The sequence below is a fragment of the Coregonus clupeaformis genome, chromosome 24 (genome assembly GCF_020615455.1).
Source record: "Coregonus clupeaformis isolate EN_2021a chromosome 24, ASM2061545v1, whole genome shotgun sequence".
Taxonomy (NCBI): Eukaryota; Metazoa; Chordata; class Actinopteri; order Salmoniformes; family Salmonidae; genus Coregonus; species Coregonus clupeaformis.
In genome coordinates, this window is record NC_059215.1 from 48,631,842 (window position 1) to 48,655,387 (window position 23,546).

Here is a 23,546-nt window from a genome sequence, read left to right on the forward strand (position 1 = left end):
GACATTGCAGAAAGTGGAGGAAGACAAAGTTGCAGGTCCATTATGATATTCTGAGAGAGAAACTTGGCATATATAACGAGGCAATTACCCTGGCATGACGTTTTGATAACCATGTAAATCTCTCTCGGACATTGTGACTTTTATCAATATATTCGTCTCTATTTACTCTCAGATTCAAAAATGCCAATTAGCATCAAAGTAGAAATCATGCAAAACTACAAATCCCTGCAAGCTCTTGCACGTCATTTCAAGCTGACACCTTTGCTAACAGGTATTTTGTCAATTTGAAACTTGCACAAGATAGTTCACATAATTGTCAATTTAAAGACATTTTGCCAATTTATTCATTACTACATTCAGCAAACATTTATATAGTTAATCTAGAGATTCTTACCTTTGCCTCGATTCGGCAGTCTCGTCCAAATGATCTACACGAAACACAGCCCTTATTTTAAGTGTTTCTATGGGGAAAAAAAGATTGGAACCATTTCCCTGTTTGACCGCAAGGTTTTATGGGTATTTAACACTTTGGCCATAGGTTAAAGTCTACAAAACGTAGTCCGCTCTTTTTGTTACAGAATCTAGTTTTGTAAAAAACAAAACTGTATTGAGAATTAGCAGAACGTCGGCCCATATCAATCTCGCTCCATCTTCTCCCACTGCCGGCCACTGGGCTTCCTCTCATCACCATATTTGGTAGTGAGTGGAAACGGCAACCGGATGCTTCACATATTTTTATAGATCCGTTGAAATATCTGGTTCATTGTTCCATCTGTGGTAGCATGGTGGTGGAAAATGGTGTTTCATTGCCACTAACGTTAGCGCAATTACATGCTACCTGTTCCCATAGACTTCCAGTCAATGAGCCAACGACTATCCATTTTAAAAGCGTGTCTCGGCAGGAACATATATTTGACAAAAGTACATTTTTTTGCAGCGTTGGCAACAATGGGTCTCCGCTGCTAAATGAATATAGGGGAAACACTGTCATAGGGCTATGATTGCTTTTGTGACCCTAACCTTTTGTGTTGACTTCCCAACCTGCTTCACATTTTATTGACAAACCTCTGTACTTTGACAATGACAGGAAGTGACAAGCTGACCATGGAGTACACCACCGCCACCACCTCGACTGGGGAGCAGATAGTCGTTCAGACATCCAATGGACAGATCCAACAGGTGGGTAACTATCTACTATGAACTGCTGCTGTATTGAATTCATTCATGTTCAAAACCTCTCAATCAGTTGGGCCTAAAAATCATATCTAGATTTTTTTTTTTTTTCAAACTTATGGGTGATTCACAATATATCTATTATATATTAAAGGTCAAATACACTGCATTTCAAACAGTCAGCAATAATCTAATGAATTTGGGGCTTGTGAAATTATACCTAGGCTAAATATAAGCCTTCCACAGCCATAAGACCCACTAATAATGTAATTAGTTTATCAAAATAGTTTAACCTGCTTTTTGGCAATAATAACTGATCTGGCTTTCAAGTCTGTCTATGAAAATGCCCTTTTTTGTTACACATTAAGCCAGAACCATAATGCACATTCACTAATAATGACTAACTTCTTGTAGCAGGCATTATAGAAAATGAACACAGGTCTCGTGAACAATCCCTCAATCACAAGCCCACGTGCTAGTGACTAGCCAGCTAATCTTTATATTTCAACTTGGCTCAATTTGCTAGCTGACAAGGTAGATCAGTTGAATTTCATCTCCAACTGTTTGAACAGCATGCTAGCAATTTGAAGAGTTAAGACTCACAGGTCCTCAACTGGCAGCTTCATTAAGTAGTACCCTCAAAACACCAGTCTCAACGTCAACAGTGAAGAGGCGACTCCGTGATGCTGACCTTTCTAAGCAGAGTTACAAAGAAAAAGTCCAGTGTCTGTGTTCTTTTGCCCATCTTAATCTTTTATTTTTATTGGCCAGTCTGATATATGGCTTTTTCTTTGCAACTCTGCCTAGGTCAGCATCCCAGAGTCGCCTCTTGAGTTGAGGACTAGACACTCTAATGTATTTGTCCTCTTGCTCAGTTGTGCTCCGGGGCCTCCCACTCTTTCTATTCTGGTTAGAGCCAGTTTGCGCTGTTCTGTGAAGGGAGTAGTACACAGCGTTGTATGAGATCTTCAGTTTCTTGGCAATTTCTCACATGGAATATCCTTAATTTCTCAGAACAAGAATAGACTGATGAGTTTCAGAAGAAAGTTATTTGTTTCTGGCCATTTTGATCCTGTAATCGAACCCACCATTGCTGATGCTCCAGATACTCAACTAGTCTCAAGAAGGCCAGTTTTATTGCTTCTTTAATCAGCACAACAGTTTTCAACTGTGCTAACATAATTGCAAAAGGGTTTTCTAATGATCAATTAGCCTTTTAAAATGATAAACTTGGATTAGCAAACACAACGTGCCATTGGAACACAGGACTGATGGTTGCTGATAATGGACCTCTGTACGCCTATGTAGATATTCCATTAAAAATAAGCAGTTTCCAGCTACAATAGCCATTGGCAACATTAACAATGTCTACACTGTATTTCTGATCAATTTGATGTTATTTTAATGGACAATTTTTTTTGCTTTTCTTTAGAAAACAAGGACATTTCTAGGTGACCCCAAACTTTTGAACGGTAGTGTTTGTGGTAGTGGAGTAGGGGCCTGAGGGCACACACTTTTAGTGTTATGAATGTAATGTAATGTTTAAAAAATTGTATAACTGTGACACAACAAGCAATGTGTAGTGTAGAGAATCATTGTTATATCTAAACAGTTGTGAAATATATTTTCCATAACCAAAATTATTGTATTTTCAGCTGTTTGAAGCTGGTGTATAAAACCGAAAGTAAAAGATGCAAAAACGGAACTCAAGAACAGGAAGCATAGAAATAGCGCACCTAGAACAGATCTAACGCTTCTTAGACTTGCTTTCAATGAGAATGACAGATCTATAACTTACATATCTATGTGAATTCGGTTGGGTCGTCCAAAAAGTTACATATTAAGACTTTTTATGCTAGATGTTTTCTAAGACCCTTTTCATCTGTTTGACCAGAAATCAAAGCCTTTGCTTATTCCTCATTTTTAGGAAGGGAAATGGTTGAAAAATGAATATATGCCTTAATAAAAAAATAAAAGTAATCTTAGCTTTCATTTGACACCAAATTTGGTGTGCTCCTATGAACTTCACATGGTCGTGCTCATGGGACTTTTTACATGGAAATGCAGTTATACTGCTTCTATTATCAAACAACTGTTACACCTCTCTGGGACCTCTGGGACGAGGCGTCTGTTGTTACACCTCTCTGGGACCTCTGGGACGAGGCGTCTGTTACACCTCTCTGGGACCTCTGGGACGAGGCGTCTGTTACACCTCTCTAGGACCTCTGGGACGAGGCGTCTGTTACACCTCTCTAGGACCTCTGGGACGAGGCGTCTATTGTAACACGTCTCTGGGACCTCTGGGACGAGGCGTCTGTTGTTACACCTCTAGGACCTCTGGGACGAGGCGTCTGTTACACCTCTCTAGGACCTCTGGGACGAGGCGTCTGTTACACCTCTCTAGGACCTCTGGGACGAGGCGTCTGTTGTTACACCTCTCTGGGACCTCTGGGACGAGGCGTCTGTTGTTACACCTCTCTGGGACCTCTGGGACGAGGCGTCTGTTGTAACACAGAATCACTGATATCAACATCGCCTCGCTTCCCAAATAACTACTCGTGATGTCATCAAGATGAGCGATTCTGCTCCTCGCCTTGCTCCAACATGCTGCCTTGTCTGCAGACTCAGGGCACCGTGACGGCAGTGCAGCTGCAGACCGAGGCAGCCGTAGTGACGCCCTCTGGCCAGCAGGTGCAGACACTCCAGGTAGTGGTGTGACCGCCGGCCTGACTTGTCACATTATTATCACAATGTCACTCGGTGTCACAGTGTACTGCATGACCCTCGACCACCACGATGACCCATCTCAGTGCATGCTATTAGGCTATCGCTGATCTGAACTGCATTGTCACTTTAATAATGTTTACGTCACTTTAATAATGTTTACATATCTTGCACTACTCATCTCATATGTATATACTGCATTCTATTCTATAATATTCTACTGTATCTTAGTCCATGCCGCTCTGTCATTGCTTGTCCATATATGTATATATTCTTAAATTCCATTCCCTACTTAGATTTGTGTGTATTGGGTATATGTTATGTTGTGAAATTGTTAGATATTACTTGTTAGATATTACTGCACTGTCGGATCTAGAAGCACAAGCATTTCGCTATACCTGCTATAACATCTGCTAAACACGTGTATGTGACAAATAAAACTCATTTTTATGGAGGTAACATTTTGAAACAATGATTCATCTTACATAGTGTTGTTCATCATCATCATTTGACTCTGTTTTCCGCGTGTCGACTCAAACGCCGGCTCATTCCAAGTGTGTATTCATCATCATTTGATGTCCTAAAAGCAGGAATGCTTTGGCAGGAATGTCACTTCGTACGCCAGAATAGCATGCATGGAACTCTGGCTGTGCCACGAAATGGTTACTTTATATGAAGCTATACAGTGGCTGATTTGTATTGACAAATTAACAACCAAATGATGCAATGAACTTACACCCCCCGTTACAGGTCCAGGGCCAGCCCCTGATGGTGCAGGTGAGCGGAGGACAGCTGATCACGTCGTCAGGGCAACCCATCATGGTGCAGGCTATGGGGGGGGGGCAGGGACAGACCATCATGCAGGTGCCAGTGTCTGGAGGACAGGGACTGCAACAGGTGAGGAATGGGATGGGAGGAAACCATAGAAATATAATTACTAGAACCCATTCAATTCAATGAGGATGCAGTCAAATTGCAATGGTCTTATGGGGCTTTTCCCCATTCTAGTAATCATATTTCTTTGAGCCAGAGTCGGGAGTTGGAATGATATTATGAACACGCCATCATCTGATCATGTTTCACTGTCAGATCCAGCTACAGGGTGGACAGCAGATCCAGCTGCAGAACGGTCAGACGATCCATCTAGGGGGACAGCAGATCCAGCTGCAGAACGGCCAGACGTTACAGCTAGGGGGACAGCAGGGTCAGCCCCAACAGATCATTATCCAACAGCCACAACAAGCCATCACAGCCGGACAGAACCAGGTACACACACACACAGGCATATGCACACACAATCAGTTCAATTTCCACATGATGAACTACAATGTGTGCAAATCTCTAGACTGTGTGTTCCTGTATGTAGGGTCAGCAGTGGCGCCGTACTGTACGGCTGCAGTTTTGCGAGCTCCGACCCAACTTTGCTATTTTGTGATTCTTTTGGAGTTTATTTTTACTTTATTTTCCCGAAATGTATCCACTATTATTTCTTATAACCGACAATAACTTTTGAAGAACAGATCGGCAGTTACTTACCTCAATTCCGGCTTCAACTTCGACTCATCTGCCCTGGGCTCTTTCTGTAATTCCAACCCAATTTTGGGGGTATTTATAGGGATACTTCCCCAGAGTCAGATAAACTCGTGGGTACCATTTTTATGTCTCTGTGTCCAGTATGAAGGAAGTTCGAAAAATAGTTTAATGAGCCAATGCTGACTAGCATTAGCGCAATGACTGGAAGTCTATGGGTATCTGCTAGCGTAGACTTCCAGTAGACTTCCAGTCATTATGCTAATGCTAGTTAGCAACTGCGCTAGTTAGCAACTCCCTTCAAACTGCACGCAGATATAAAAATGGTATCCACGAGTTCATCTGACTCTGGGGCAGTAGATAACGGGCCTCATTGCCAACATCCCGAAGTATCCCTTTAAGAGGAAACGCCGGCATTACAGAGTCCTGGCGAGATTAAGGCGAAGAGAAAACCGTCTACCTCTTCCCTCCAGTCACTTGATAATAAGATGGATGACCTCCGATCGTGGATTTGCTACCAACGGGACTCTCGTAACTGCAACATTCTCTGCTTTTCTGAAACATGGCTTTCGGACAAGATATTCCCCATGGCTATCCAACTCGATGGATTCTCAATTCACCGACAGGACAGTGGAGTCAGGGAAATCAGGGGGAGGGGGGAGAGAGTTTGCCTCTTCATCAACAACAAATGGTGTGCTGACTCGAGCGCAGGGTGTGTGCTCAGCCTCCTCCTGTACTCCCTGTTCACCTACGAATTGTATGGCCACGCATGATTCCAACTCCATCATGTTTGCTGACGACACGACGGTGGTAGGCCTGATCACCAGCGACGTTGAGACAGCCTACAGGGAGGTGGTCAGTGGCCTGGCAGTGTGGCGCAAGAGGTACCGGTCCATCAAGTCTGACACCAACATGCTTCTGAACAGCTTCTATCCCCAAGCCATAAGACTGCTAAATAGCTAACAAAATGGCTACACGGACTATCTGAGTTGACACTTGTATTCGTTATTTATTTTTGCACTGTCTCTATACACACTCACAGGACTCTATACACTCACGCACACTGACAGTCCAACACACACAGACACACACAGTCACATAACATGCACACACACTCACATACCTTAATACCATAATCATCATATACACTGCTGCTATTCTGTTTATCATATATCCTGATGCCCAGTCACCGTACCCCTATACAGTGCCTTCAGAAAGTATACACACACCTTGACTTTTTCCACATTTTGTTGTGTTACAAAGTGGGATTAAAATTGATTTAATTGTAAAAAAAATTGTCAATGATCTACACAAAATAATCTAATGTCAAAGTGGGAGAAAAATTTGAACATTGTAAAATATTTATGAAAAATAAAACAAATATATCTTGATTAGATAAGTATTCAACCCCCTGAGTCAATACATGTTAGAATCACCTTTTGGGAGTGATTACAGCTGTGAGTCTTTCTGGGTAAGTCTAAAAGCTTTGCCCACCTGTATTGTACAATATTTGCACCTTATTCTTTTTAAAACTCTTCAAGCTCTGACAAGTTGGTTGTTGATCATTGCTGGACAGCCATTTTCAAGTCTTGCCATAGATTTTCAAGCCAATTTAAGTAAAAACTGTAACTAGGCCACTCAGGAACATTCAATGTCGTCTTGGTAAGCAACTCCAGTGTATATATGGCCTTGTGTTTTAGGTTATTGTCCTGCTGAAAGGTTAATTTGTCTCCAAGCGTCTGTTGGAAAGCAGACTGAACCAGGTTTTCCTCTAGGATTTTGCCTGTGCTTAGCTGTATTCCGTTTCTTTTTATCATAAACTCCCTAGTTCTTGCCAATGATAAGCATACCCATAACATGATGCAGCCACCACCATGCTTGAAAATATGAAGAGTGGTACTCAGTGATGTGTTGTGTTGGATTTGACCCAAACATAACACTTTGTATTCAGGACATCTTTTGCAGTTTACTTTAGTTCCTTATTCCAGACAGGATGCATGTGTTGGAATATGTTTTATTCTGTATAGACTTCCTTCTTTTCACTCTGTCATTTAGGTTAGTATTCTGTAGTAACTACAATGTTGTTGATTCAGCCTCAGTGTTCTCTTATCACAGCCATTCAACTCTGTACTCATGTTGAAATCCCTGAGTGGTTTCTTTCCTCTCCGGCAACTGAGTTAGAAAGGACACCTGTATCTTTGTAGTGACTGGGTGTATTGATACACCATCCAAAGTGTAATTAATAACTACACCATGCTCAAAGGGATATTCAATGTCTGCTTTTTTTATTTTTTTACCCATCTACCAATAAGTTCCCTTCTTTTGCGAGGCATTGGAAAACCTCCCTGGTCTTAGTGGTTGAATCTGTGTTTGAAATTCACTGCTCGACTGAGGGACCTTACAGATAATTGTATGTGTGGGGTACAGACAGAGTTGAGGTAGTCATTCAAAAATCATTTTACACACTATTAGTGCACACAGAGTTAGTCCATGCAAGTTATTATGTGACTCGTTAAGCAAATTTAGGCTTGCCATAACAAAGGGGTTGAATACTTATTGACTCAAGACATTTCTGCTTTTCATTTTTTCTAAAGTTGTAAAAATGTATAAAAACTTGGACATTTATGGGGTATGTTAATATATATTTTTATTATTATTATATGTATTATTTAAATTCAGGCTGTAACACAACAAAATGTGGAAAAAGTCAAGGAGTGTGAATACTTTCTGAAGGCACTGTATGGTGAGCAATATGTTTGGAACAGTCTCGAATCGCAATAGCTTTCTAGAATAATGAGAATCGCAATACATATCGTATCGGCACCTAAGTATGGTGACAGTATCGTATCTTGAGGTCCCTGGCAATTCCCAGCCGGTGTTGGTGATCGTGTTCCCACAAGAGCCGCTTCTTCTTGTTTTTAGCTGATAGGAGTGGAAACCGGTGTAGTCTGCCGCAGTAGCCCATCCAAGACAAGAATCGATGAGTTGTGCGTGCCGAGATGCCGTTCTGCACACCACACACTGCGCCGTTATTTGCCTGTTTGTGGCCCGCCTGTTAGCTTGCACGATTCTTGCCGTTCTCCTTCGACCTTTCTCATCAACGAGCCGTTTTCACCCACAGGACTGCCGCTGACAATGTTTTTTTGTTTGTTTGTCGCACCATTCTCGGTAAACCCTAGACACTGTCGTGCGTGAAAAGCCCAGGAGGGCGGCTGTTTCTGAGGTACTGGGACTGGCACGCCTGGCACCGACGATCATACCACGCTCAAAGTCGCTTAGGTCACTCGTTTTGCCCATTGTAACGTTCAATCGAACAGTAACTGAATGCCTTGATGCCTGTCTGCCTGCTTTGATATAGCAAGCCACGGCCACGTGACTCACTGTCTGTAGGAGTGAACCATTTTCGTGAACGGGGTGGTGTACCTAACAAACTGTCCATGGTTTATACCTTTCCAATGGCAAAATCCCGTTGTTGGTTCAGTCTAATAGGAATTTACATGTCAGTTTATAGCATTAAGGAGATAGATTGGGGGGTAAGGCCCTATTCTTGTACATCAAGTTGTCTCCCGCTACAGAAACAGGAGACTGGCTCCTCCTACTCCTGTGAGACGTTCCCTAGCCAAGGCTCATGCAACGGACTTTACTTGTAGCCATATATGACCCGGTCCTGTGTGTTCCTACAGGGTCAGCAGATCCAGCTACAGCAGGGCCAGCAGGTGGGGCAGACAGCCGACGGACAGACCATCGTCTACCAGCCGATCAACGCAGACGGCACTATCCTGCAACAGGGTATGTTTACAGTACACGCACACCGATATGCATGCCTACACACACACACACACACACACACACACACACACACACACAGATACTTTATTTACACACACACACACACACAGAGACACATTACAGAAGCATTTCGCTGCCCCTTGTGATAACATCTGCAAATCTGTGTACGCGACCAATAAACTTTGATTTTTATTTGACACAGATACGAACGCGTGCAACACACATACACACCTCCAGTAATATACATCCTGTACATTCTCAAAAGCTGTTAGTTATATGCCGTCACATACTGTACCTTCTGGTGCCGTGAGTGGAACGTCAATCTGATTTACTATAGTAATGGTGAAGGTGGTGGTGATAAGGAGGCTTTTTCTCCCCAGGAATGATCACCATCCCAGCAGGCAGCCTGGCGGGAGCCCAGATGGTACAGGCAGGGGGGGCCAACACCACCACCACCAACAGTGGACAGCAGGGCACTGTGACCGTCACCCTGCCAGTCTCAGGCAACATGATGAACACCGGTGGCATGGTCATGGTAAGGCCCCCAGCAGAAATACCCAGACATCCTGTTACCTGGTCATTACAGAGCCTGTAGTGTGTTATTACCTGGTCATTACAGAGCCTGTAGTGTGTTATTACCTGGTTATTACAGAGCCTGTAGTGTGTTATTACCTGGTCATTACAGAGCCTGTAGTGTGTTATTACCTGGTTATTACAGAGCCTGTAGTGTGTTATTACCTGGTCATTACAGAGCCTGTAGTGTGTTATTACCTGGTTATTACAGAGCCTGTAGTGTGTTATTTCCTGGTCATTACAGAGCCTGTAGTGTGTTATTTCCTGGTCATTACAGAGCCTGTAGTGTGTTATTTCCTGGTCATTACAGAGCCTGTAGTGTGTTATTACCTGGTCATTACAGAGCCTGTAGTGTGTTATTACCTGGTCATTACAGAGCCTGTAGTGTGTTATTACCTGGTTATTACAGAGCCTGTAGTGTGTTATTACCTGGTCATTACAGAGCCTGTAGTGTGTTATTACCTGGTCATTACAGAGCCTGTAGTGTGTTATTACCTGGTTATTACAGAGCCTGTAGTGTGTTATTACCTGGTCATTACAGAGCCTGTAGGGTTATTACAGAGCCTGTAGTGTGTTATTACCTGGTCATTACAGAGCATGTAGTGTGTTATTACCTGGTCATTACAGAGCCTGTAGTGTGTTATTACCTGGTTATTACAGAGCCTGTAGTGTGTTATTACCTGGTCATTACAGAGCATGTAGTGTGTTATTACCTGGTCATTACAGAGCCTGTAGTGTGTTATTACCTGGTTATTACAGAGCCTGTAGTGTGTTATTACCTGGTTATTACAGAGCCTGTAGTGTGTTATTACCTGGTCATTACAGAGCATGTAGTGTGTTATTACCTGGTCATTACAGAGCCTGTAGTGTGTTATTACCTGGTCATTACAGAGCCTGTAGTGTGTTATTACCTGGTTATTACAGAGCCTGTAGTGTGTTATTACAGAGCCTGTAGTGTGTTATTACCTGGTTATTACAGAGCCTGTAGTGTGTTATTACCTGGTCATTACAGAGCCTGTAGTGTGTTATTACCTGGTTATTACAGAGCCTGTAGTGTGTTATTACCTGGTCATTACAGAGCCTGTAGTGTGTTATTACCTGGTTATTACAGAGCCTGTAGTGTGTTATTACCTGGTCATTACAGAGCCTGTAGTGTGTTTATTAATAGATCCAAACTGAATCCGCCCACACACAATTCTTACCTAGACTCAGTAAGGTGTTGGGCATAGAATGAGATATTACACTATACTTTATCTCTATGGTATGGGGTGTTTTATTGGAAATAATTGTCTCTGTCAGGCACATGCGATGTGTGTGTTTGTTAGTCAGATATTCTATGCGGTGTCTCCCCCCCTCCTCATCTCTCTCCTCTCTGCACGAGGCTCTAACTAGTATGTCTCTCCCTCTCTCTCCCTGCTAGATGATGCCTAGTGGGGGTGCGGTGCCTGCTATGCAGCGTATCCCTCTACCCGGGGCTGAGATGTTAGAGGAGGAACCGCTGTACGTCAACGCTAAACAGTACCATCGCATCCTGAAGAGAAGACAGGCCCGCGCCAAGCTGGAGGCAGAGGGCAAGATCCCCAAGGAGAGAAGGGTGAGTAGCCTGGTTTAGGGCAGGACTTCAAATCAAATGTTATTTGTCAGATGCTTCGTAAACAACCGGTGTAGACTAACAGTGAAATGCTTACAGGCTCTTCCCAACGATGACGAGCGAGAAATTAAATAGAAAATAGTAACACAAGGAATAAATACACAATGAGTAACGATAACTTGGCTACATACACAGGGTACTAGTACCGAGTTGAGGTAGATATGTACATACAGTGCTTCTGAAAGTATTCAGACCCCTTGACTTTTTCCACTATTTGTTACATTACAGCCTTATTCTGAAATTGATTTAAATAGTTTTTTCCCCCTCATCAATCTACACACAATAATGACAAAACAAAAACAGGTGTTTTTTTTGCAAATGTATTACAAATAAAACACGGAAATATAACATTTATATAAGTATTCAGACCCTTTACGCAGTACTTTTGTTGAAGCACCTTTGGCAGCGATTACAGCATATAGTCTTCTTGGGTATGACGCTACAAGCTTGGCACACCTGTATTTGGGGAGTTTCTCCTGTTCTTCTCTGCAGATCCTCTCAAACTCTGTCAGGTTAGATGGGGAGCGTTGCTGCACAGCTGTTTTCAGGTCTCTCCAGAGATGTTCGATTGGGTTCATGTCTGGGCTCTGGCTGGGCCACTCAAGGACATTCAGAAACTTGTCCAGAAGCCACTCCTGCTTTGTCTTGGCTGTGTGCTTAGGGTCGTTGTCCTGTTGGAAGGTGAACCTTCGCCCCAGTCTGAAGTACTGAGCGCTCTGGATCAGGTTTTCATCAAGGATCTCTCTGTACTTTGCTCCGTTAATCTTTCCCTCGATCCTGACTAGTCTCCCAGTCCCTGCCGCTGAAAAACATCCCCACAGCATGATGCTGCCACCACCATGCTTCACCGTAGGGATGGTGCCAGGTTTCCTTCAGACGTGACACTTGGCATTCAGGCCAAAGAGTTCAATCTTGGTTTCATCAGACCAGAGAATCTTGTTTCTCGTGGTCTGAGAGTCTTTAGGTGCCTTTTGGCAAACTCCAAGCGGGCTGTCATGTGCCTTTTACTGAGGCGTGGCTTCCGTCTGGCCACTCTACCATAAAGGCCTGATTGGTGGAGTGCTGCATAGATGGTTGTCCTTCTGGAAGGTTCTCCCATCTCCACAGAGGAACTCTGGAGCTCTGTCAGGGTGACCATCAGGTTCTTGATCACTTCCCTGACCAAGGTCCTTCTCCCGAGATTGCTCAGTTTGGCCGGGCGACCTGTTCTAGGAAGAGTCTTGGTGGTTCCAAACCTTCGTCCATTTAAGAATGATGGAGGCCACTGTGTTCTCGGGGACTTTCAATGAGGCCGAAATGTTTTTTGTACCCTTCCCCAGATCTGTGCTTCGACACAATCCTGTCTCTGAGCTCTTCTGACAATTCCTTTGACCTCATGGCTTGGTTTTTGCTCTGACATGCACTGTCAACTGTGGGATCTTATATAGACAGATGTGTGCCTTTCCAAATCATGTCCAATCAATTGAATTTACCACAGGTGGACTCCAAGTTGTAGAAAGGATGATGAATGGAAATAGGATGCACCTGAGCTCAATTTCGAGTCTCATAGCAAAGGGTCTGAATACTTATGTAAATAAGGTATTTCTGTTTATTTTTAACACATTTGCTAAAACGTCTAAACTGTTTTTGAGGTACTCTGTGTAGATTGAGGGAAAAAATCTATTTAATCCATTTTAGAATAAGGCTGTAACGTAACAAAATGTGGAAAAAGTCAAGGGGTCTGAATACTTTCCGAAGGCACTGTATAGGTAGGGATAAAGTGACTAGGCAACAGAATAGATAATAAACAGTAGCAGCAGCCTATGTGACGAGTCAAGAGTTATTGCAAAAATGATCAATGCAGATAGTCCGGGTAGCTATTGGTTAACTATTTAACTAACTATTTAGCAGTCTTATGGCTTGCCGTGCGTGCAGTCTTTTACAATTTTTTAGGGCCTTCCTCTGACACCGTCTGGTATAGAAGTCCTGGATGGCAGGGACCTTGGCCCCAGTGATGTACTGGGCCGTACGCACTAACCTCTGTAGCGCCTTGCGGTCAGATGCCAAGCAGTTGCCATACCAAGCAGTGATGCAGCCAGTCAAGATGCTTTCAATAGTGCAGCTATATAACTTTTTTGAGGATCTAAGCGCCCATGACAAATCTTTTCAGCCTCCTGAGGGAGAAGAGGCGTTGTCGTGCCTTTTTCACGACTGTGTTGGTGTGTGTGTGTGAACCATGATCATTCATTACTTCTGGATCGTGAATCGGAAGCTACACACTTATCTCTCAGCCTCCCAGATCTTGAATACTACATTCGCTCATTTGTTCCCCGCACAGCGGGCTTACCTGTTGCTCCTGGCCAAGATGACCTAAGGCAACGCCGACGACGAGGAAGTATTCTGATGGCTAATGTCCAATCGTTGGAACTCAGAGCAAGGCTTCAAACGCAAAGGGACATCAGGGAATGTCTTTGTTTTTACTGAGACTTGGCTTACGGACAACACACTCGACTCTGCTATTCAACCAGACGTCTTCTCCATATTCCAAATGGCTCGAACGGTGGCTTCTGGTAAAGAGTCGGTCGGAAGGGGAATGTTTCCTCAAACAATTCCTAGTGTACCGAAGTAGAAAACATTGCGAGCTCCTGTTCACCCGTCCTGGAGTTTCTGATGCTAAAATGCCGACCCCCACTATATGCCGAGGGAATTCACGTGTGTTATTATCACAGCTGGGTACATACCGCCACAAGCAAACACCAAGGAGGCACTCAGCAAACTGTACAAGAACATTAGCCATTACGAATCCTCTCACCCAGAAGCAGTCTTTGTCACGGGTGACTTTAACCAAGCCCGTATTAAACTTTTGACAAAATATCACCAACATGTATCCTTCCCCACAAGAGGATCCGCCGTGCTTGACCATGTATACACAAACATCCGCGACGCGTACAAATCCATCCCCCTCCCTCACTTCGGCCAATCAGATCACGTCTCTCTGTTCCTACTCCCCGTCTTCAAGCAGCAACTCGAGGGAGCCACCAACACAGAGAATAGTGAGGCGCTGGACAGAGGAGGCAGACTCAATGCTGCAGGATTGTTTTGAGAATACTGATTGAAATATGTTCAAAGATTCATCCACCCAGTACTCCTCCATCAACATTGAGGAATATACATTGTCAGTCACAGGCTTCATTAGGAATTGTGTTGATGACATTGTACCCACAATAACAAACCGGACATGCCCCAACCAAAAACCCTGGATGAACGGAGATATCCGTACAATGCTGAGAGCCCGTACTGCAGCATTCAGTGTCAGCAGAACGAACCCCGACAACTCGTTGGCGCGCAATGCCAAATTACCTGGGCCCTCAGATCCTCAAAAAGTTCTACAGATGTGTACGAGCTCCGTAAATCCATTAGGGACGCGAAAAAGACAATACAGACTCAAACTTGAATGGATGTTCGACAACTCAGACTTGCTTCACATGTGGAAAAGGACTACAGACTTTCACAGCTGTACGGTGCTCTCTACCAGATGAGCTTCGAGGTAGACAATACCGAGCCATCCAGGAAGACTCTCACCGCTCCGACGACCAGGTGCTTTCGCTCTCCGAGGCTGACGTGAGGCAGGGTTTCCGTCAACTGGTAAATGCCGGCTTTTGGCCGATTTGAAATGAGAAGCCGATATATAAATTCCATAGCAAAATAATGCTTTTTATTAATTGATGGAAATACCAGTCGATGTGCTCCAACTTCAAAGGCAAATCTACTTCATAGGATAATAAATCCTCAATTATGAGGACCTCAAATTAGTGTCGTGTGTGTTTCTATATTTACTCACGCAAAAGACGCGAGGTCCTCATAAGGGACTTCAGCTAAGTGTACCCCGACTGGGTAAATCATAAGGGACTTCAGCTAAGTGTACCCCGACTGGGCAAAATTGGTAAAGATAGTGTTGATTATTCCAGTGTGCCTGCCGAGGAGATTCTTTCTCCAAAACAGAGTAAAGACGGCCTTAAGATCGCGCTTTCTTGAGGACAAAGTAATGAGGCTGATGTGCATCAAGCTGCTCCAAGGAGTTGGACAGTTTTTGACTTCTCAACAGCAGCGGCTCACTTTGAGCAGGCCAAGGTCTGCCGCAAACGCAAGTAAATTAAAGGCAAATGATTGTGTTCGTCAGACCCGGTCCTAGCAGTTCTGCTGCCGCCCTAGGCAAGATCAACATATGCCGCTCGTGTGTCATGTAGAGCATTGGTTCCTATATATTTGTAATAGTATAATGCACAAGGTGCAATTTCTAAATTGGGTATTGTATCATCAGTGCCTCTTGTCCTGTCAGTCATTGCAGACCTTAGAGAGCTATTTATAACTTATCAGAAATGCCCAGATCAACTAGCCCATGTCAGCAATAAAAAAAAAAAAATATGTTTTCTATTTTTTTATAGATATTGTTGTAATTATTTAGTCACTCAAATATCACATGAATACACATTAGATATGGCAAAATGTATAGAATTGCAAGAACATTTGGTTTAAAACTGCAAAATGTTCTTTGCACCACATGACAAAATGTGTAGAATTGCAAGAAAATTTGGTTTAAAACTGCAAAATGTTCTTTGCACCACATGACAAAATGTGTAGAATTGCAAGAAAATTTGGTTTAAAACTGCAAAATGTTCTTTGCACCACATGACAAAATGTGTAGAATTGCAAGAAAATTTTGTTTAAAACTGCAAAATGTTCTTTGCACCACATGACAAAATGTGTAGAATTGCAAGAAAATTTGATTTAAAACTGCAAAATGTTCTTTGCACCACATGACAAAATGTGTAGAATTGCAAGAAAATTTGGTTTAAAATGGCAAAATGTTCTTTGCACCACATGACAAAATGTGTAGAATTGCAAGAAAATTTGGTTTAAAACTGCAAAATGTTCTTTGCACCACATGACAAAATGTGTAGAATTGCAAGAAAATTTGGTTTAAAACTGCAAAATGTTATTTGCACCACATAACAAAATGTGTAGAATTGCAGGAAATAAGCTTTAAAACTAAAATATTCCCCAATGCTGGAAGGGTGAAAATGTTTGGGAACCCCTAATGTAGAGTATTGATGTGCAATTGGTGCATTTCAGTTGAGCTTATTCAGTAGCACTTTCCAACTATTCACATCGGAGAGTTACAATATTGCAATCACTAGGCAGCCAACTGTAGTAGGAAACAGAGTTGTTATCAATAAGCCATGTATATAGCTCCTGAGTGGCGCAGTGGTCTAAGGCACTGCATCGCAGTGCAAAACTGTGCCACTAGATCCTGGTTCGAATCCAGGCTCTGTCGCAGCCGGCCGCGACCGGGAGACTCATGGGCGGCGCGCAATTGGCCCAGCGTCGTCCAGGATAGGGGAGGGAATGGCCGGCAGGGATGTAGCTCAGTTGATAGAGCATGGCGTTTGCAACGCCAGGGTTGTGGGTTCGTTTCCCACAGGGGGCCAGTATAAAAAAATAATAATAATATGTAAGTCGCTCTGGATAAGAGCGTCTGCTAAATGACTAAAATGTAAATGTAAATGTATATCACACATGATACGAGTCATGACCCCACGATAGGTCAAATTACAATAAACATAACGTTTAGTAACATCATCCAGTAGAACTGTAAAAATATTGAAATATAATTTGAGTTTTGGAAACAAGTGCTTTAATAAATGCAATAAAACATCAGTTTTATAATTTCTTCATTTTGTGGCTGCCTAGAGTGTCCTCTTTCCACTGTTGTGGTGCTGAATCCCTTCTAGCCATGATCGGCTGGCCATGGTGTTCGTAGACAGCCATGTTGTATTATTTATTAGGCCTAATTAAAATAGGCTAAATTAAATTAGAGGCCTAGATTATATTTGAAAAAAGCTGTTATGTTATTTATTAATAAACAATTTCATACAAATAGCCTATAGGACAGGTTGTGCGCAAATTATATTATACAAATATAATATTTCGAAGTTTTGTATTACTCTGTAGGCGACTTGTTCTTCTAGGCTAAACATTTTTACTTAAAAAAAAAGAAGAAGATATTAATTAATGATTCATAGCAGGGATGACTAAATGACTTAAATGTAAAATGTAATGAAGACACAACGGACAATGTTTTGCTTTTTAATAAAACATGTCATGTTGGTATAAGAACATCGTTACACTTTTTATTTTATTACAACTTTACAGGCTAATTTCTATTCTGTTAAAATGAATTACAATAATCTAAATGTGATTTTGAGCACCGAGGGTGGATACCCTAATGCGTTACGCACCCAATGCATATGGATGTCCAGTACATTTCAAACATTTCCGGTAAATCTAAATCTTGCCTGTTACGTTGTCCGCCGCCCTGACGTGAGGGAAAACTCTCGAGTGAATACTCACAAAGCCGCCGGCCCAGATGGCATCCCTGCCGTGTCCTCAGCCCAGATGGCATCCCTGCCGTGTCCTCAGCCCAGATGGCATCCCTGCCGTGTCCTCAGCCCAGATGGCATCCCTGCCGTGTCCTCAGAGTGTGTGCTGACAAGCTGGCGGGCGTCTTCTCGGACTTCTTCAACCCTGCCCCTGTCCCAGGGTGTAGTCCCCATCCGCTTTAAGGAGACCACCATCGTCCCAGTGCCCAAGAAAAACAAGGTGACATGCCCAAATGACTATCGCCCCGCCCGTGCTCACCTCGGTCATCATGAAGTGATTTGAGAGGCTGGTCATGGCTCACATCAAGGCCAGCATGCCAGGCACACTGGACCCACTCCAATTTAGCCTACCGCTTCAACAGATCCACGGAAGATGCCATCACTATTCACACGGCCGTAACACATCTGGACAAGAGGAACACCTATGTGAGAATGCTGTTCATTTGACTACAGTTCAGCATTCAACACTATTGTTCCCTCCAAGGTCATCACCAAGCTCAGAGTCCTGGGTCTGGACACCACCCTCTGCAATTGGATCCTGGATTTCCTGATGGGCAGACCACAGGCTGTGAGGATTGGCAACAAAACCTCCTCCACACTGGCTCTTAAAACAGGGCCCCCCCCCAGGGGTGTGTCCTCAGCCCTTTGCTGTACTCACTGTTCACCCACGTCTGCGTGGCTTTGCACGACACCAACTGCATCATCAAGTTTGCTGACGACACCATGGGTTGTAGGCCTGATCATCAACAACGACGAGTCAGCCTATAGGGAGGAGGTAAGTGAACTGGCATTTTGGGGTCATGACAACAACCTGTCCCTCAACGTCATCAAAACAAAGGAGTTGATTGTTGACTTCAGGAAGCAGGGGAGGAAACAACGCAATCCACCTCAATGGGTCTGTAGTAGAGAGAGTGACGAGTTAAGTTCCTCTGCGTCCACATTACTGAGGGCTTGTCATGGACTAACAACACCACCAACTCTTGACGAGGGTGCAACAGTATCGCTACTTCCTAAGGCGGCTGAATGAAGAAATTCGGCATGTCGCCCCAGGTCCTCTCCAAATACTATCACAGCACCATCGAGAGTGTCCCCAACCACGAGCTGTTCTCTCCCTTGTCATCGGAGCATGAGGTCTGATACGAACAGCCTCAGAGACAGTTTCTATCTTCAAGCCATCAGACTACTGAACACAACTGGACTGACCACCTGCTCTGATTCTCTGCACCTTAGCAAACCTCACAACTGCTGCTACCAGACCCTTATTATACTGCCCCTTCCCCAATACGCATGTAAATATTGTACTATAAATTGTGCCTTCCTGTATTATACTTATGCAGAGGGAGGTGTTCAGTCCCAGGATCCTGAGCTTAGTGATGAGCTCGGAGGGCACTATGGTGCTGAACGCTGAGCTATAGTCAATGAATAGCGTTCTCATTTAGGTGTTCCTCTTGTTCAGCTGGGAGAGGGCAGTGTGGAGCGCAATTGAGATTGCGTCTATGGATCTGTTGGGGCGGTATGCGAATTGGATTGGGTCCGGGATGATGGTGTTGATTTTGAGCCCTGACCAGCCTTTCAAAGCATTTCATGGCTACAGATGTGAGTGCTATGGGGCGATAGTCATTTAGACAGGTTACCTTGGTGTTCTTGGGCACAGGGACTATGGTGGTCTGCTTGAAACATGTAGGTATTACAGACTGTGTCAGGGAGAGGTTGAACATGTCAGACCATGCTCCGAGTATGCGCCTTGGTAATTTGTCTGACCCCGCAGCATTGAGAATGTATTTTTTATTTTTGTGAACAAATTTCTATTTAGTTTTGCCTTGTGAATGTTAACCTGTTTTAAAGGTCTAACTCATGTTGGCTATGGAGAGCGAGATCACACAGTCGTCCAGGACAACTAGTGCTCTCATGCACAGTTCAGTGTTGCTTGCCTCATAGCGAGCGGAGAAGGAATTTAGCTTGTCTGGTAGGCTCGGGTCACTGGGCAGCTCGCGGCTGGGTTTCTCTTTGTAATCTGTGATAGTTTGCAAGCCACATCCGACGAGCGTCAAGTTAGAGTATGATGACAGGCTAGAGGCTGAGAGAAAGAAAGAAGGATGAGTCAGCTTTCTGAAGGCCTCTCACTATGGAGTATGGAAATGTATTATGTTCTTCTGATGCTCGACTGAGAACATATCTTAGTGTTGTTAGTGACTAACATCTGTCTTTCTCTGTTTTGCAGAAATACCTGCACGAGTCCCGTCACCGTCACGCCATGCAGCGCAAGAGGGGAGACGGAGGACGCTTCTTCTCTCCCAAGGAGAGGGAGGAGATGGCTCTGGCCCTGGCCCAGGTAGGAGAGGGGGTGAGGGGGAGAGAGGGAGGGGATGAGTTGAGGTCCTATTGGAAAAATAATAAATGGAAATATCACATTTACATAAATATTCAGACCCTTTACGCAGTACTTTGTTGAAGCACCTTTGGCAGCGATTACAGCCTCGAGTCTTCTTGTGTATGACACTACAAGCTTGGCACACCTGTATTTGGGGAGTTTCTCCCATTCTTCTCTGCAGATCCTCTCAAGCTCTGTCAGGTTGGATGGGGAGCGTTGCTGCAACGCTATTTTCAGGTCTCTCTAGAGATGTTTGGTCGGGTTCAAGTCCGGGCTCTGGCTGGGCCACTCAAGGACATTCAGAGACCTATCCCGAAGTCACTCCTGCGTTGTCTTGGCTGTGTGCTTAGGGTCGTTGTCCTGTTGAAAGGTGAACCTTCGCCCCAGTCTGAGGTCCTGAGCGCTCCACAGAGGAACTCTGGAGCTCTGTCAGAGTGACCATCGGGTTCCTGGTCACCTCCCTGACCAAGGCCCTTCTCCGCCGATTGGCGGCCAGCTCTAGGAAGAGTCTACGGACAATTCCTTCGACCTCATGGCTTGGTTTTTGCTCTGACATGCACTGTCAACTGTGGGATCTTATATAGACAGATGTGTGCCTTTCCAAATCATGTCCAATCAATTGAATTTACCACAGGTGGACTCCAAGTTGTAGAAAGGATGATGAATGGAAACAGGATGCACCTGAGCTCAATTTCGAGTCTCATAGCAAAGGGTCTGAATACTTATGTAAATAAGGTAGTGTTTTTATTTTTAATAAATGTGCAAAACAATCTAAAAACCTGTTTTCGCTTTGTCATTATGGGGTATCGTGTGTAGATTGATGAGGAAATTGTTTTATTTAATCCATTTTAGAATAAGGCTGTAACGTAACAAAATGTAGAAAAAGTCAAGGGGTCTGAACACTTTCCGAAAGCACTGTACATGATGTTATAGAATGTACACGATACATGTTTAGGTTGCATGTGTTAACTGGTACCTTCATCCTTCCCCTCTCTCTCTCCTTCTCTCCCTCAGCAACAGGCAGAGCTGGCCACCCAGGCAGGAGAAGACGGCGTAGCCCAGATGGTCCGAGTCTCTTAGTACCTAAACCCACACCCACACAAGGCTCGGTCCATGACACCCCTCCGTCAGCCATTAGAGAGGCCATCTGAGACCCCCCCTACCCAGCTAGCCAGCACCCAGCTACACCTCTCATCTACTAATAATAATAATAATAATAATTGATTGGATTGATATAGCACTTCTCCAGACACTCAAAGTGCTTTACAATGAAAGGAGGAAACTCATCCAAGACCTCGCCTACCACAGATATGTAGCTCCTATCCGGATGATGCCATGGCAGCCATTTTGCCCCCATAAAGAAAGCATAAACCTGTATTCTCCCACCACCTCTTGCCCCCTATACTCAACTATATGATATCCCTATGACTGGGGTCCTACATGATGGGTCACTATGAATGAACTTTAACCCTTGACCTCCCAACTCCCTGGTCTTCGGACATACAGCAAGTAAGACGTGAAAGTGGAGTTTTACTGGGACTGTAGTGCTCTGTCCTGGAAACCAAGACAACTATGAGCTGTTTTACCTTCATAATACCCTGGTCAATGACTTCATGTTTGCTGAAGAAGTCATTAACTGATGGTCGTTAGTTGCAGAATACATTTTGTTCGGTCATAAAGCAGCCCATTCTTTGGTGTGTTTCACAAATGCAACAATAGTTTACAAATTCAGCTGTAAAAGAGTCAAAAATTATGGTACACTTATTTTTTTCCCCTGTATGTATCTTTTGTTGAAACATGCAACACCATAGAAGGCCAGCCTTGGTCCATAAGGATTGTCAAATATTGTCTCCAATATGAAAATGGATATTAGTTAGAACGTTTTTGTAAGCACTTCTCAGCAGGGTCCAATTTCAATTTTTTCTCATAGAGAAGTATAGAGGAAAATTGGAATTTCAGTTTTCTTCTTGAATTGAAATGGAATTGACCCCCAGTTCTGCTTTTCAGAAGTGTTTTCAATATCCAGTACTCAGTTGTTGTCTGTACAGGGAATGTATTTTATACAACCTTTTTCAATGTAGCGAAATAGACGACACATTTATGTTGCCGCGACGTCTGAGTGACCCATGTACTTTGTCTGTTTTACTTTAGGACGTCTTTTTTATGTGAAGAGTACGTTTTATATTCTTCTGAAGCAGTCCTCCAATACAATTTTTTTTTTTTTTTTTTGTGGTTGACAACATTGTGTGACTGAGCTCATCTGTTCATTAAATTGTTCTAGTTCTGTATGTTTTCATTCATTTCATATTTCGTCTAGGGAGTGTGTATTGATATTCTCCTGTTTAGGTTCTAGAGTGAGGGTGAATTTACCAATTTATCTTTTGCATAGTATCTTAACCCTTTTAGCAGTAGATAAAACAGTCACCGAGAGCTATACTTGTGAACCTTGACCGGTGGCCACCAGTGACGCCAACATACCGTTTGTGACCGGTGGCCACCAGTGACGCCAACATACTGTTTGTGACCGGTGGCCACCAATGACGCCAACATACCGTTTGTGACCGGTGGTCTCCTCTGTCTCGCCCGGCTGGTGGCCAATGGTCACACAGTATCTTAGCACTTTTTAACAGTAGATAAAACATAAAACAACCGCAGAGAACTACTGTATCCTTGTACACGTACACTGTCTCATACCTTCCAGGTAGCTCCACCCCTGACACACCTGTTAGCAGGAAGTGGTCATGTTCAGATCAGAACAGCACTGTAACATTCAGCTATTCAGCATTCAGCCTACAGAACAAAACATTTTTACATTTTAGTCATTTAGCAGACGCTCTTATCCAGTGCGACTTACAGTTTTAGTGAGTGCATACATTTTCATACTGGCCCCCCGTGGAAATCGAACCCACAACCCCTGGCGTTGCAAGCGCCATGCTCTTAACAGCTGAGCTACAGGGCACTAAAATCCTTCTAAAGATTCATTCTAAACTACAATTGAAGAACATCAAACCCTCTATCCATGTTCTACTGACTCCACTGCTACGGCTTCTCAAAATAAGTCATCTTCATCTCAGAATCGGATTACAGAAGAGGGAAGGTGGCGAGAAAAGAGCATCTTCTGAACCTGCTCTCTCTGAAAACATTTTTTCCTGTCCTGTGTGCTGTGCCATCTTCAAGGATCCAGTTTTCCTACCATGTACCCACAGCATTTGTAAAGTCTGCAGAATTTCTGGAAACAGAAGAAATCTCAGGAATTTCCAGTGTATCAGAAGATATTGTCAATGGACCTTCCTGTAACCTGGTGTTAAAGAACCTG

The 23,546-nt window shown here is 43.6% G+C and overlaps 1 protein-coding gene across 3 annotated transcripts in view; it reads left to right on the plus strand.

Moving 5' to 3' along the window:
* The window catches only part of LOC121537718 (nuclear transcription factor Y subunit alpha), a 33,892-nt gene extending 11,374 nt beyond the window's left edge, over positions 1-22,518 (plus strand). Inside the window, exons 2-9 of one of the 3 annotated variants that reach the window (XM_041845323.2) lie at positions 1,088-1,179; positions 4,648-4,794; positions 4,987-5,163; positions 9,111-9,216; positions 9,579-9,751; positions 11,210-11,383; positions 20,081-20,191; positions 21,245-22,518. In XM_041845323.2, coding sequence (XP_041701257.1) covers positions 1,105-1,179; positions 4,648-4,794; positions 4,987-5,163; positions 9,111-9,216; positions 9,579-9,751; positions 11,210-11,383; positions 20,081-20,191; positions 21,245-21,310 — 1,029 coding nt within the window. In that variant the 5' untranslated portion in view covers positions 1,088-1,104 and the 3' untranslated portion in view covers positions 21,311-22,518. Of the gene's footprint in view, positions 1-1,087; positions 1,180-3,234; positions 3,880-4,647; positions 4,795-4,986; positions 5,164-9,110; positions 9,217-9,578; positions 9,752-11,209; positions 11,384-20,080; positions 20,192-21,244 lie in introns of those variants that run through there. The other 2 variants (XM_041845321.2, XM_041845322.2) reach the window with 2 other exon arrangements.
* The last annotated feature ends 1,028 nt before the right edge of the window (positions 22,519-23,546 follow it).